We start from the raw sequence: 16,000 nt of genomic DNA, 5'->3' as shown, positions 1-16,000 counted from the left end.
GGGAAAACACCCAGAAAACACCGGGAGAACAGTGGGAGAACAACGGGAAAACACCGGGAAAACACCGGGAAAACACCGGGAGAACAACGGGAGAACAACGGGAGAACACCGGGAAAACACCGGGAGAACAACCATGGGATAACAACTCCGAGAGCGGAACCTCGGCGCCGGTCTGGGGGTCCTGGACTGAGCGACTGACGGCGGGAGAGAAACAACACCGGGATAAAACACCGGGAAAACAATGGGAAAACACCGGGAGAACAATGGGAGAACAACGGGAAAACACCGGGAAAACACCGGGAGAACAACCATGGGATAACAACTCCGAGAGCGGAACCTCGGTGCCGGTCTGGGGGTCCTGGACTGAGCGACTGACGGCGGGAGAGAAACAACACCGGGATAAAACACCAGGATAAAACACTGGGAGAACAATGGGAGAACACCGGGATAACACTGGGAAAACACCGGGAAAACACCGGGAGAAACCTCAGCGCCGGTCTGGGGGTCCTCGACGGAGCGCCTGACGGGAGAACAACACCGGGATAAAACACTGGGAGAACAATGGGAGAACACCGGGATAACACCGGGAAAACACCGGGAAAACACCAGGAAAACAACTCCGAGAGCGGAACCTCAGCGCCGGTCTGGGGGTCCTCGACGGAGCGACTGACGGAGGGAGGGAAACACCGGGATAAAACACTGGGAGAACACCAGGAAAACACCGGGAAAACACTGGGAAAACAATGGGAGAACACCAGGATAGCACCGGGAAAACACTGGGAAAACACCGGGAAAACAACAGGAAAACAACGGGAAAACAACAATGGGAAAACAACTGTGAGAGCGGAACCTCGGCGCCAGTCTGAGAGTCCTGGACTGAGCGCCTGACGGGGGGAGAAAGAAACACTGGGATAAAACACCGGGAAAACACCAGGAAAACACCGGGAGAACAACGGGATAACAACAATGGGATCATAACAACACTGGGATAACACCGGGAGAACAACACCGGGAGAACAACTCCGAGAGCGGAACCTCGGCGCCGGTCTGGGGGTCCTGGACAGAGCGACTGACGGCGGGAGAGAAACAACACCGGGATAAAACACCGGGATAAAACACTGGGATAACACCGGGAAAACACCGGGAAAACACCAGGAGAACAACAGGAAAACACCGGGGCAAACACCGGGAAAACACCGGGAAAGCACTGGGAAAAAAATGGGAGAACACCAGGATAGCACCGGGAAAACACTGGGAAAACACCGGGAAAACAACAGGAAAACAACGGGAAAACAACAACGGGAAAACAACACCGGGATAACAACAGGAATTCCTGGGATGAGGACAGGGATTCCTGGGATGGGGACAGATTCCCAGGAAGCAGAGGAATTCCTGGAATGGACACAGATTCCTGGGATGGGATCAGGATTCCCGGGATGGGCAGGAATTCCCGGGATGGGATCAGGATTCCTGGGAATGGGATCAGGATTCCCGGGATGGGATCAGGATTCCCGGGATGGGATCAGGATTCCCGGGATGGGATCAGGATTCCTGGGAATGGGATCAGGATTCCTGGGATGGGATCAGGATTCCTGGGAATGGGCAGGAATTCCCGGGATGGGATCAGGATTCCCGGGATGAGCAGGAATTCCCGGGATGGGATCAGGATTCCTGGGATGGGATCAGGATTCCCGGGATGAGCAGGAATTCCCGGGATGGGATCAGGATTCCCGGGATGGGATCAGGATTCCCGGGATGGGATCAGGATTCCTGGGATTTGGATCAGGATTCCTGGGAATGGGATCAGGATTCCCGGGATGGGATCAGGATTCCTGGGAATGGGATCAGGATTCCTGGGAATGGGCAGGAATTCCCGGGATGGGATCAGGATTCCCGGGATGGGATCAGGATTCCCGGGATGGGATCAGGATTCCTGGGATTTGGGACAGGATTCCTGGGATTTGGGACAGGATTCCTGGGATCTGGGGCAGGATTCACGGGATTTGGGACAGGATTCCCGGGATGGGATCAGGATTCCCGGGATGGGATCAGGATTCCCGGGATGGGATCAGGATTCCTGGGATTTGGGACAGGATTCCTGGGATTTGGGACAGGATTCCTGGGATCTGGGGCAGGATTCACGGGATTTGGGACAGGATTCCCGGGATTTGGGACAGGATTCCCAGGATTTGGGACAGAATTCCCGGGATTTGGGACAGGATTCCTGGGATTTGGGACAGGATTCCCGGGATTTAGGACAGGATTCCTGGGATTTGGGACAGGATTCCCGGGATTTGGGACAGAATTCCCGGGATTTGGGACAGAATTCCCGGGATTTGGGACACGAATTCCTGGGATTTGGGACAGAATTCCCGGGATTTGGGACACGAATTCCCGGGATTTGGGACACGAATTCCTGGGATTTGGGACAAGATTCCTGGGATCTGGGGCAGGATTCCCGGGATTTGGGACAGGATTCCTGGGATTTGGGACAGGATTCCCGGGAATCCTCTGGGTCCGGTCCCAAAGCTCCACCCCAAACCCCAAATCCAGCAAATCCCTCCCAGGGAACCTCCCAAAATCCGGGAATTCTGACCAATCCCAAACGCCAGGAAATCTCCGGGAATTCCCGGCTATCCCGGGATTTCTCCGGGACTTTTCCTCACCAGTATTCCGGGTTTTCCATCTTTTCCAGGAACAGCTCCAGCTGGTCCTTGCTCCGCAGGGGTTTGAAGATCCTTTTCCCGTCCAGGTCGTATCCGACGTGCGGAAAATCCCGGTACCATTCCATGGGAATGTTCCCCACCGTGTTCCGGATGTCCTGGGGAAAAAAAACGGGAAAAAAAACCGGGAATGAGCGGTGGAGGGGGGGAGAGACGGGAATTCCCGGGGGAAAAGGGAATTCCTGGGAATTCCGGGGGAAAAATGTGAGGGAATTCCAGGGAAAAATGGGGAAAAGGGGGAGGGGATTCCAGGAAAAAATGTGAGGGAATTCCTGGGAATTCCAGAGGAAAAGCGTGAGGGAATTTCTGGGAATTCCAGGGGAAAAAAATGTGAGGGAATTCCAGGGAATTTTTGAGGAAAAGAGAGAGGGAATTCCAGGGAAAAATGGGGAAAATAATGAGGGAATTCCAAGAAATTCTTGGGGAAAAATGTGAGGGAATTCCAGGGAATTCCAAAGGAAAAGGGGGAGGGAATTCCAGGAAATCCCAGGGAAAAAAATGTGAGGGAATTCCAGGAGAAAATGGGGAAAGGAGTGAGGGAATTCCAGGGAATGATCTGGAAATTTCCTTGGGAAAAGGATCCTTCCCAGGAAATATCTTCGGGAATTCCAAAGATTCCCAGGATTTCCTTCCCGGAAATTATCTGGGGCCATGCTCAGGGAAAAGGGGACGGGAGAGGCGCAGCATTCCCGGGATCCTGGAGCATTCCCGGGATCCTGGAGCATTCCCAGGATCCCAGAGAATTCCCAGGATCCCAGAGAATTCCCAGGATCCCGGAGAATTCCCGGGATTCCGGCACAAGGAAACCTCGGGCGCCTCCTGAGAGGAGCAAATTCCCAATTCCGGCACTTTTGGGAATTCTTTGGGTGGAATTCCCGAGGATCAGAAGGTGGGAAGGGGCAGAATTCCCTGTGCCCCCACTTCCGGCTGCAATTCCAGGGATTTTGGCCACAATTCCCTGGATTTTGGCCACAATTCCCTGGATTTTGGCCACAATTCCATGGGTTTTGGGGCTCCCTGTGCCCCCAATCATCTCCACACCCCTGGCTGCAATTCCCTGGATTCTGGCCACAATTCCCTGGATTTTGGCCTCAATTCCATGGATTTTGGCCTCAATTCCCTGGATTTTGGGGCTCCCCGTGCCCCCAACCTGTGCCCAGCACCGGCTCCACATCCCTGACCAAAATTCCAACGATTCTGGCCGCAATTCCCCGAATTTTGGCCTCAATTCCCCGAATTTTGGCCACGATCCCACCCACCTCATCCCCAATTCCCGGGATTCCAACCCCAACTCCCCGGATTTTCACCGGGACCCCCTCGGATTATTCAGGGTCTCGTCCCTTTTCCACCCCTTTTTTCCACTATTTTGGCCACAATTCCATGGATTTTGGCCACAATTCCATGGATTTTGGCCACAATTCCAGCAGATTTTGGGGTTCCCTGTGCCGCCAATCATCTCCACATCCCTGGCTGCAATTCCAGGGATTTTGGCCACGAATCCGTGGATTTTGGCCACAATCCCACAGATTTGGCCGTTTTTCCATGAATTTTGGCCACAATTCCCTGGATTTTGGTCACAATTCCCTGGATTTTGGGGCTCCCCGTGCCCCCAACCTGTGCCCAGCACCGGCTCCACATCCCTGCCCAAAATTCCAACGGTTCTGGCCGCAATTCCCCGAATTTTGGCCGCAATTCCCTGAATTTTGGCCACGATCCCACCCACCTCATCCCCAATTCCCGGGATTCCAACCCCAACTCCCCGGATTTTCACCGGGACCCCCTCGGATTATTCAGGGTCTCGTCCCTTTACCACCCCTTTTTTCCACTATTTTGGCCGCAATTCCATGGATTTTGGCCATAATTCCATGGATTTTGGCCATAATTCCCTGGATTTTGGCCACAATTCCATGGATTTTGGCCACAATTCCAGCAGATTTTGGGGTTCCCCGTGCCCGGCATCATCTCCACATCCCTGGCTGCAATTCCAGGGATTTTGGCCACGAATCCGTGGATTTTGGCCACAATCCCACAGATTTGGCCGTTTTTCCACGAATTTTGGCCACAATTCCCTGGATTTTGGGGCTCCCTGTGGCCCCAACCTGTGCCCAGCACCGGCTCCACATCCCTGACCAAAATTCCAACGATTCTGGCCGCGATTCCCCGAATTTTGGCCGCAATTCCCCGAATTTTGGCCACGATCCCACCCACCTCATCCCCAATTCCCGGGATTCCAACCCCAACTCCCCGGATTTTCACCGGGACCCCCTCGGATTTTTCAGGATCTCGTCCCCTTTTTCCGCCCCATTTTTTTTTTTTTAATTTCCACCCTTCCCAATCCTCCTCCTCGGCGCTCCGTCCTTTTCCCGGGAATTGCGGCGGCCCCGGAGCCGGCGTTAAACGAAAGCAGATGGCTCCGGGAGCTTCCAGAGGGCCGGGAAAGGGATGACAGAGGTTGGATTTCGGAAGCTGCCGAGACAGGGATTAAAGTCGGGAGCGTACGGAAGGTGCCGCGATCCGGTCGGGAACGAAACCTCCCGCGCGGAGCTCCCGGGAGGCGCCGCTGGAAAAGCCGGGGGAAGCTCGGGAATGGGGGGAAAAAAGGGGGAAAAGGGGGGAAAAAAGGGGGAAAATCAGGGGAAAAAAATTGGGGGATGGGATGTGGGGAGGGTGGAAAAAAATTGGGGGGGGGGGGTGAAATCCCAAAAAAAAAAAATGGAAAAATTTGGGAAAAAATGATGGAAAAAATTGTGAAAAAATGATGGAGAAATGTCAAAAAAAAACCCTGGAGAAATGTCCAAAGAAATAGTGGAGAAATGGACAAAAATATCCAAGAGAAATCGGAAAAAAAATCCACCCCCCCCCAAAAAAAATCCAACCCCCCAAAAATAAAAAAAAAAATCACCACAAAAAATTAAAAAATAAATCCCAAAAAATCCTCAAATCCCCCCCAAAAATCCTCCCAAAATCCAAAAAAAAATTCTAATAGAATTCCCCGCCAAAAAAACCCCTATCCATCCAAAGAAATTTAAAATCCCCCCCAACATTCCCCCAAAACATAACAGAACCCCACAAAAAATTAAAAAGAATCCCCCAAAAATCCCCCCAAAAAATCCTCCCAACATCCCAAAAAAAAACCTAAAAAAATCCTAAATCCCCCCCAAAAAATCCTCCCAAAATCCCAAAAAAATTCCCCCCAAAGATATAAAAAAATCCCAAAATCCCCCCCAAAACTCCAAAAAATAAAAAAAAAAAAACACAAAAAGTCTCCAAATAAATCCCCCCAAAATAAAAAGAAATCCCCAAAATTCCTCCCAAAAAAATCCCTGAAAAATCTCCCAAAAAATTAAAAAAAATTCCATCAAATCCCCCCAAAATTCCCAAACCTCCCGCGAAAAATAAAATAAAAAAACCCCAAAGAAATCCCAAAAAATCCCCCCCAAAATAAAAGAAAATAAAAAAAATACCCCACTCAAAAGATCCCAAAAAATTCCCAAAAAAGGATCCAAAAATCGAAAAAAATCCCAAAAAATCCTCCCGAAAGTAAAAAAACCAAAAAAACCCCAAAAATCCCCCCCCAAAGTCCCAGAAAAATCCACAAAAATCCCCCCTAAAATAAATTTAAAAAAATCCCAAAAACTCCCAAAAAATTCCCAAAAATATCCCAGAAAAAAAAACCCTAAAACTCCCCAAAATTCCCAAAAAAATCCCCCCCAAATCCCGGGAAAACGGCGATTCCGGGATTTTTTTTTTTTTCCAGGTGGAAATGGCTTTTCCATGCTCGGATGGGACATTTCTCCCGGCTTTGGTTTTTTTTTGGGGATGAGGGTGGATGGAGAGGAGGGAATTCCAGGGTTTTTTTTTTTCTTGGAGCTCGGGATTTTGGGATGGAATTCCTGGCTGGGAATGGGAAAATCCTGGAATGAGCAGGGAAATCCCAGAAAATCCCAGAGGCCTTTTCCAGGGGGAGCCGGAATTTGGGATTTGGGAAGGAGGGAAAGGGTTTGGTTTTTTTTGGGGGGGGGGGGAATTTTTGGGATGGAATTCCCAAAGAATCCCAGACTGCCCCAAAATCCCTGGAATATCCCGGGATAGGGAAGGACACCTGACGCCTCCGGAATTCCCGGAAATCCCAGCGGCTCCTCAAGGGTTAATTCCCAATTCCCAAGGGAATGGCGTGGAAAATCCACCGGGATTTTGGGATGGGATCCAGCGGGAAACCGGGAACGTCACGGGGACAGAATTCCTTGGGAATTCCGTGAATCCCGGGGCGGGGGGGGGGAAATTCCAGAGGGATCCCAAATTCCCCCCCGGTGATTTTTGGGATGGGGATGAGGGAAAAACAGGAAATAAAGGGGGGAAATTCCTCGGGAATTCGGCAAATCCCGGGGGGGGATGGAATTCCAGAGGGATCCCGAATTCCCCCCCGTGGCGATTTTTGGGATGGGGATGAAGGAATTTTTGGGGAGAAAGGGGGGAAATTCCTCGGGAATTCGGCAAATCCCGGGGGGGGATGGAATTCCAGAGGGATCCCGAATTCCCCCCCGTGGCGATTTTTGGGATGGGGATGAAGGAATTTTTGGGGAGAAAGGGGGGAAATTCCTCGGGAATTCGGCAAATCCCGGGTGTGGGGTGGGGGGAAATTCCAAATTCCAGAGGGATCCCGGTGATTTTTGGGATGGGGATGAGGGAATTTTTTGGGATAAAGGAGCGGCGGGTTCCTCGGGAATGCGGCGAAGGGGTTAAGTCCAGGCCGGAGGGTGAGCTCAGGTAGGCCGGGCCTGGGGCTCCCCTTTCCAAAGGCTCCTTTTCCATGGAATCCGGGCTCGGGATGAGGTTGGAGAACGGGGGGGGGGGAGGGGGGGAGGGGGGGAGGGGGGGGAGGGGCAGCGCCGCCCATTCCCAAACCTCTATAAAATCCCGAAATTCCAACCCCGCGGCTCCCGGAGGATGCGCACGTGCGCCGGGAGCGGCGGCGAGCCCCAAAACCGGGAATAAAGCCACCAAAACAAAACCCCGAAAAACTTGGGATAAACCCCACCATTCCCAAAAAAAAAAAAAAAAAAACAACCCAAAAAAAACCCGGGATAAAACTCCAAGCAAAAACCTCAAACAGCGCGATAAACCCTTTTAAAAAAGCCGGGATAAAAACGCCTAAAAACCCTTTAAAAAATCGGGATAATAAATAAAAACTCCCTGGGAGGATCGCAGAGAGCCATGAACCACCGGAGCTGAGCATTCCCGAGCTTTTCCCAGCGGTAATTCCCGGTTTTCCAGCATGTCCTTCGCTATGATCCGCTCAGCCCCGGGGCGATTTTTGTACCCCGACATCAGCGCGTTGTCGGAGGATGAGGAGAACAGCGAGAGCTCGGGCTCGGAGGAGAAACCTTTCCATGTGGATAGCGATGGATTCGGGGGGAAAATCGGGAAGAGGAGGAGCGGGAAGAACCGAGGGAGGATTTCCCGGGAGCCCCGGCAGAGGCACACGGCGAACGCTCGGGAAAGGGACAGAACCAACTCGGTGAACACGGCGTTCACGGCTCTCAGAACGCTCATCCCCACCGAACCGGCCGACAGAAAACTCTCCAAAATCGAGACTCTGCGCCTCGCTTCCAGCTACATCTCGCACCTCGGGAATGTTCTCCTGGTGGGAGAATCCAGCGGGAATGGGCAGCCCTGCCACGGAGGAGGAACGGCGGCGAGTGTGGGCTTTTATCCCGCTGGAGCGGCCGTGTCGCCGGCAAGGGAGGGGGAGAGCGCCCAGCCCCGCCAGATCTGCACCTTCTGCCTCAGCAACCAGAGGAAAATGGTGAGTTCTGGAGGGGTTGGGATACTGGGAATGAGGTTTGGGATGTGGGAATGGGGTGTGGGATACCGGGAATGAGGTCCGGGATACCAGGAATGAGGTCTGGAATAGAGGGACAGAGCTGCACCTTCTGCCTCACCAGAGAAAAATCGTGAGTTTGGGATGTTGGGAACGAGATCTGGGATACAGGAAAAGGGTCTGGGATATGGGAATGTGATCCATGATGAAGGGAACGAGGTCCAGGGTACAAGAATGGGATCCAGAATGAAGGGAATGAGGTTTGGGATACTGGGAATAAGGTCGGGAATACAGGGATGGAGCTGCACCTTCTGCCTCACCAGAGAAAAACCGTGAGTTTGGGATGTTGGGAACGAGATCTGGCATACAGGAAAGGGGTCTGGGATATGGGAATGTGATCCAGGATGAAGAGAACGAGGTCTGGAATATGGGAATGAGGTCCAGGATAAAGGGAATGAGGTTTGGGATACAGGAATGGGGTCTGGAATAGAGGGACAGAGCTGCACCTTCTGCCTCACCAGAGAAAACTGGTGAGTTTGGGATGTTGGGAACGAGATCTGGCATACAGGAAAGGGGTCTGGAATACAGGAATGGGATCCAGGATGAAGAGAACGAGGTCTGGAATATGGGAATGAGGTCCAGGATAAAGGGAATGAGGTTTGGGATACAAGAATGGGGTCTGGAATAGAGGGACAGAGCTGCACCTTCTCCAGCAGCAGAGGAAACTGGTGAGTTTGGGATGTTGGGAATGAGATTTGGGATACAGGAAAAGGGTCTGGGATACGGGAATGGGATCCAGGATGAAGAGAACGAGGTCTGGAATATGGGAATGAGGCTCAGGATGTTGGGAATGGGGTCTGGGATAGGGGAATGGAAGGGGAAGTGTGGGGTTTTATCCCACTGGAGCGGTGGCGTCGCCGGCTCGGGAGGGGGAGAGCGCCCAGCCCCGCCAGATCTGCACCTTCTGCCTCAGCAACCAGAGGAAAATGGTGAGTTTGGGATGTGGGAACGGGGTTTGGAATTCGGGAATGAGGTTTGGGATGTGGGAATGGGGTCCAGGATGAAGGAATGGGGTCTGGAACACAGGGAGAGAACGGGGGATCCTGGCAGAGCTGCACCTTCTGCCTCAGCAAGAAGGGGAAACTGGTGAGTTTGGGATGTTGGGAATGAGATTTGGGATACAGGAACGGGGTTTGGGATACGGGAATGAGGTTCAGGATGAAGGGAACGAGGTCTAGGATACAGGAATGAGGTCCAGGATGAAGGGAATGAGGTTTGGGATACTGGGAATGAGGTCTGGAATAGAGGGACAGAGCTGCACCTTCCGCCTCACCAGAGAAAAATCGTGAGTTTGGGATGTTGGGAATGAGATTTGGGATACAGGAAAAGGGTCTGGGATATGGGAATGGGATCCAGGACGTTGGGAATGAGGTCTAGGATACAGGAACGAGGTCCAGGATGAAGGGAATGAGGTTTGGGATACAGGAATGGGGTCTGGAATAGAGGGACAGAGCCACACCTTCTCCAGCAGCAGAGAAAACTGGTGAGTTTGGGATGTTGGGAATGAGATTTGGGATACAGGAAAAGGGTCTGGGATATGGGAATGGGATCCAGGATGTTGGGAATGAGGTCTGGGATAGAGAGAATTCCATAAAGATGAAGGGAATCGAGTCCCAGGAATTCGGGATTCGGGCTGGGAACGCCGAGCTGCCGTTCCGAGCTCCGGGATTCCCAGAAAAGCGGCGATTCCCGGGTTTATCCCGGTGTTTGTCCGCTCCGAGGGAATTTGGGATCGGGAATAAATCCCGTGGGGATGGAGGGAATTTTATCCCGGGATTCAGGAATGAATCCCATGGAGATGGAGTGACTTCTGTCCCAGAAATTCCCAGGTTTATCCCAGAAATTCCCAGGTTTATCCCAGAAATTCCCGGCTTTATCCCAGAAATTCCCGGATTTATCCCATCCGGCTCCAAAATCCATGGAAAATCCTCTCTGGAGCCATGAACAGGCACCGGGAAAGGCTCTGGAAAACCGGGAGTTTTGGGATTGGTTCCCAATTCCCAATTCCCAATCCCAGCGCTCCCAGTTCCCCCCGGCTGCCATTCCCTGGATTTTGGGATTCGGCGGAAATTCGGGAAAATCCAGCGGGATTTTCCTGCCCGAATCCCGAATTTCCCGACCCTCCCCCCCGCCGGGAATTCTCTGGGAACGATCGGGATTCGCGCTGATCCCGGAAAATCCCGAGAGAACGGAAAAATCCTCGGGAAGGATTCAGAGCTCACGAAACTCCGGAGTTTTCCGGGAATCCCGAAGATTCCGGGATTTGGGAAAGGGGGAATTTGGGAACGCTGCGGGGGGAAGGAAACTCAGAGCCGATCCCGAATTTTCCATCGATTCCTACAAATCCTGATCCCGAATTTTCCATCGATCCCGGTAATTCCCATCCCGAATTTTCCATGAATCCCAATCTCAGATTCTGAATTAATTCCTACAAATCCAAATCCCAAATTTCCCATCGATCCCGATAATCCCAATCCCGATTTTTCCCCATCAATTCCTACAAATTCCCATCTGTAATTTCCAAGGAATTCCTAAAAAATCCCATCGCAGCCGGAATTTGGGCTGGAATCGGGGCTGGAATCGGAATTAGAACTGGAATTAGAACTGGAATTGGAATTGGGGCTGGAATTAGAACTGGAACTAAAGCCAGAATTAGAACTGGAATTAGAATTGGAATTAGAGCTGGAATTTGGGCCGGAATTAGAATTGGAGCCGGATTTGGGGCCGGAATTAGGATAGGAACAGGAATTAGAACTGGAATTAGAGCTGGAATTGGAATTGGAGCTGGAATTTGGGCAGGAATTGGAAACTGGATTTGGGCTGGAATTGGGGCTGGAATTAGAACTGGAATTATTAGAACTGGAATTGGGGCTGGGGCTGGAGTTGGGGACGGAATTAAAACTGGAACTAGAATTACAACTGGAACTAAAGCTGCAATTAGAACTGGAATTAGAATTGGAATTAGAGCTGTAATTTTGGCTGGAATTGGAATTGGGGCCGGAATTAGGATAGGAACAGGAATTAGAACCGGAACTAGAGCTGGAATTAGAACTGGAATTGGAGCTGGAATTGGGGCTGGAATTAGAACTGGAATTGGAATTAGAACTGGAATTGGAATTAGAACTGGAATTGGAATTAGAACTGGAATTGGAATTAGAACAGGAACTAAATCCAGAATTAGAACTGGAATCGGAATTGGAGCTGGAATTAGAACAGGAACTGGAACTAGAACCGGAATTAGAACTGGAATTGGAGCCGGAATTGGGGCTGGAATTAGAACTGGAATTAGAAGTGGAATTAGAACTGGAATTGGGGCTGGAACTGGAATTAGAACTGGAACTAAAGCCGGAATTGGAGCTGGAATCAAGGCTGGAATTGGGAATGGAATTAGAACTGGAATTTGGGCTGGAATTTGAATTGGGGCTGGAATCGGAACTAAAGCTGGAATTAGAACTGGAATTGGGGCCAGAATTAGAAGCAGAATTGGGGCTGGGACTGGAATTGGAGCTGGAATTAGAACTGGAATTAGAAGTGGAATTAGAACTGGAATTGGGGCTGGAATTGGGGCCGGCATTGGAATTGGGACTGGAATTAGAACTGGAATTAGAACTGGAACTGGAACTAAAGGTGGAATTAGAACTGGAATTGGGGCCAGAATTGGAGCTGGAACTGGAGTTGGGATTTTTTTTTTCCGCAGCCAGGATCACCCCCACATCCCAATCCAGGTTTTCCATGGAAAATCCCAAATTCAGGCGCAGGAATCAGAAATTCCATAAAATTCCCAGATTTCCTCGGAGCCATTCCCGCTTCTTTTATGGAAAAATCCCGGATTTGAGTGCACAGATCGGGAATTCCACAAAATTCCCAGATTTCCTCGGAGCCATTCCCACTTTTCCCGGGCTGGGCTCATCCTAATCCAGGTTTTCCATGGAAAAATTCCCCCTTTTCCCTCAAATCTTGGGAGATCCGGAAATAAGAGCAGGAATTGGATCCCAAAAAAAACCGGGATTGGAAAAGGGAGCAGGAATTGGATCCCAAAAAAACAGGAATGGGGAAAGGGAATTGGATCCCAAAAAATCTGGGATTGGGAATGAGGAAGGGCCGGACTGGGAGAACTGGGAGTGACTGGGACACCGGAATTCTGGGATTGGGGCTGGGATCGGGAATGGCTCCGAGGGAGAATTCCCTGGGAAGGGATTCCGGAATTCCCAGGAAAAGGATCCCAAGAGAATTCCCCGGAAAAGGATCTTGGGAGAATTCCTTGGGAAGAGAACTCCAGAATTCCCCGGGAATGGGATCCCAGGATTCCCCGGGAAAGGATTCCAAGAGAATTCCTTGGGAAGAGAATTCCGGAATTTCCTCGGAATGGGATCCCAAAACTCCCTGGGGAAGGATGCCAAGAAAATTCCTTGGGAAGGGGATTCCAGAATTCCCCAGGAATGGGAACCCCAGAATTCCCTGGAAAAGGATTCCGGCAGAATTCCCGATAATTCCCACGGGATAATTCCCACGGGATAATTCCCATGATCTCCTTTTCCCTCCCGCAGAGCAAAGACCGGGACAGGAAGACGAACCAGCTCCGGAGCTAGGCCGGGAATTCCAGCCGGGAATTCCAGCCGGGAATTCCAGCCGGGAATTCCAGCCGGGAACGGAGCAGGGAGGAGCCAACGCTGGGGAATTCCCGGATCCGGAGACGTTTTCCCGCCAGATCCCGCCGGGAAGAGCGGCCTCCACCTTCCAGCGGCTCCCAGGGATGGGCCGGAATTCCGGGATTTTTCCTGGGAATCCCCGGATCGCGGAAAGTTCGGAATTCCTGGATCCGCTCGGGAAATTCCTTGGAATTCCCGCCCTGGGATTCCGGGTCGTGGAACTTCTGGAACTCCCGGATCCGTTCCGGAAATCCTCGGGAATTCCTGGGAATTCCTGCCCCAGGAACACTTGGATCTCCCGGATTTTCTCCAGGAATTCCTGGGAATCCTTTCCCGGGATTCCGGCCTCTGGAACGTTTGGATCTCCCGGATTTGCTCCAAAAATTCCTGGAAATTCCCGCCCTGGAATTCCAGATCGTGGAACTTTTGGAACTCCCGGATCCGCTCAGGAAATTCCTGGGAATTCCTGCCCCAGGAATGTTTGGATCTCCCGGATTTTCTCCAGGAATTCTTGGGAATTCCCACCCCAGGATTCCTGCTCGTGGAACTTTTGGATCTCCTGGATCCGCTCCAAGAATTCCTGGGAATCCCTTCCCGGGATTCCGGCCCGTGGAACCTTTGGATCACCGGGATCTGCTCCAAGAATTCCTGGGAATTGCCGGCCTGGGATTCCGGATCACGGAACTTTGGGATCTTCTGGATCCACTTGGAAAACTCCTGGGAATTCCGGGGAATCCTGACCCCCAGGAGCATTTGGATCGCCGGGATCTGCTCCAGGAATTCCTGGGAATCCTTTCCCGGGATTCCGGCCCGTGGAACTTTGGGATCTCCCGGATCCGCTCCAGGAATCCCCGGGAATTCCCGGCCTGGGATCCGCCGACGCATGGAACGCTCGGATCTCCTGGATCTGCTGCCCGGAACGGATCCCGGAACGGATCCAAGTAACTGATCCCAGAACTGATCCCGGAGCTGATCCTGGAATTGATCCCAGAATTGATCCTGGAACCGATCCCAGAATTGATCCCAGAACTGATCCCTGAGCCGATCCCGGAATTGATCCTGGATCCAATCCTGGAACTGATCCCTGGAATTGATCCCTGAACCGATCCTGGAATTGATCCCGGGAGTGATCCCGGAGCTGATCCCTGGAATTGATCCGGGATCTGATCACGGAAACGATCCCAGAACTGATCCCAGCTCCAATCCCGGAACTGATCCCCAGAACTGATCCCTGAACTGATCCTGGAATTGATCCTGGAACTGATCCCGAATCCAATCCTGGAATTTATCCCTAGAACTGATCCCAGCTCCAATCCCAGAACTGATCCCCAGAACTGATCCCTGAACTGATCCTGGAGCTGATTCCTGGAGCTGATTCCTGGAATTGATCTGGGATCTGATCCCAGAATTGATCCCAGAACTGAACCCTCAACTGATCCTGGATCCAATCTCGGATATGATTCCTGGAATTGATCCCAGAACTGATCCCGGATCCGATCCCAGAACTGATCCCGGATCCAATCCTGGATCCGATCCCAGAACTGATCCTGGATCCGACCCCAGAACTGATCCCGGATCCGATCCCAGAACTGATCCCGGATCCGCTCCCAGAACTGATCCCGGATCCGATCCCAGAACTGATCCTGGATCCGATCCCAGAACTGATCCCGGATCCGATCCCAGAACTGATCCCAGAACTGATCGCGGATCCGATCCCAGAACTGATCCCAGAACTGATCCCGGATCCAATCTCAGAACTGATCCCGGATCCGATCCCAGAACTGATCCTGGATCCGATCCCAGAACTGATCCCAGAACTGATCCCGGATCCAATCCTGGATCCAATCCCAGAACTGATCCCGGATCCGATCCCAGAACTGATCCCAGAACTGATCCCGGATCCGATCCCAGAACTGATCCCGGATCCGATCCCAGAACTGATCCCGGATCCGATCCCAGAACTGATCCCGGATCCGATCCCAGAACTGATCCCAGAACTGATCCCGGATCCGCTCCCAGAATTGATCCCGGATCCAATCCCAGAACTGATCCCAGAATTGATCCCGGATCCAATCCCAGAACTGATCCCAGAACTGATCCCAGATCCGATCCCAGAACTGATCCCGGATCCGCTCCCAGAACTGATCCCGGATCCGCTCCCAGAACTGATCCCAGAACTGATCCCGGATCCGCTCCCAGAACTGATCGCGGATCCACTCCCCGAGGCCGGGGGGTTTTTCGGGAACGCCGATCCGGGGCTGGAATTTGCCGTCGTTTCGTTGTTGTTTCGGGAATGGATTAAAGGCGGAATTGGTGCCGTTTCCTTGGGAATGTGGGACACGATCCCGGCGGGAATTCCCAACCTCTGCCCATCCCCCTCCCCTTTTCCAGGAAAAAAACTGGGAAAAGTTTTCAGGGAAAAAGTGGGAAAATTCCCGGGTTCGGGAGAAAATTGGGATGAGCTTTGGGATGGGGAAAAAACCGGGATGGGCTCTGGGATTGGGAAAAAATCTGGGATAATTGCTTGGGATCAGGGGAAAACTGGGATGAGCATCAGATCCAGGGAAAAAATGGGACAATCCCAGGAATCAGGGAAAAACCGGGATGGGCTCTGGGATTGGGAAATAAACTGGGATGAGCCTCAGATCCAGGGGAAAACTGGGATAATCCCTGGGACTGGGAAAATCTGGGATAATCTCTGGGATTGGGAGGAAAACCGGGATGAGCTCCGGAGCCAGGAGAGATCC

The 16,000-nt window shown here is 51.9% G+C and overlaps 3 protein-coding genes across 3 annotated transcripts in view; 1 reads left to right on the top strand and 2 right to left on the bottom strand.

The window, feature by feature from the left end:
* BOP1 (BOP1 ribosomal biogenesis factor) overlaps positions 1–3,897 on the bottom strand; it is a 54,032-nt gene extending 50,135 nt beyond the window's left edge. The window contains exons 1-2 of the mRNA XM_088060652.1: positions 3,874–3,897; positions 2,667–2,821 (exon numbers count right to left, since the gene is read on the bottom strand). Coding sequence (XP_087916778.1) covers positions 2,667–2,821; positions 3,874–3,897 — 179 coding nt within the window. The remainder of the gene's footprint in view (positions 1–2,666; positions 2,822–3,873) is intronic.
* Positions 3,898–7,679: 3,782 nt separating this feature from the next.
* SCX (scleraxis bHLH transcription factor) lies at positions 7,680–8,604 on the top strand. Its single transcript, XM_005534390.3, has one exon. The coding sequence runs from the start codon at positions 7,999–8,001 to the stop codon at positions 8,602–8,604; it is 606 nt and encodes a 201-aa protein (XP_005534447.2). The 5' UTR covers positions 7,680–7,998.
* Positions 8,605–10,815: 2,211 nt separating this feature from the next.
* On the bottom strand, positions 10,816–12,338 carry LOC148184981 (uncharacterized). The gene is made up of 2 exons (XM_088060549.1): positions 11,621–12,338; positions 10,816–10,892 (listed from the first exon to the last, which is right to left on the bottom strand). Exons 1-2 carry the CDS (start codon positions 12,336–12,338, stop codon positions 10,816–10,818), a joined length of 795 nt encoding a protein of 264 aa, XP_087916675.1.
* Between the last annotated feature and the right edge of the window lie 3,662 nt (positions 12,339–16,000).

This window comes from Pseudopodoces humilis, chromosome 1 (genome assembly GCF_049639895.1).
Source record: "Pseudopodoces humilis isolate 2021_Gansu_Grassland_sample_001 chromosome 1, ASM4963989v1, whole genome shotgun sequence".
NCBI classification, from domain to species: domain Eukaryota; kingdom Metazoa; phylum Chordata; class Aves; order Passeriformes; family Paridae; genus Pseudopodoces; species Pseudopodoces humilis.
The sequence above is the reverse complement of the archived record's forward strand: the minus strand, read 5'-3'. Positions and strand labels throughout refer to the sequence as shown.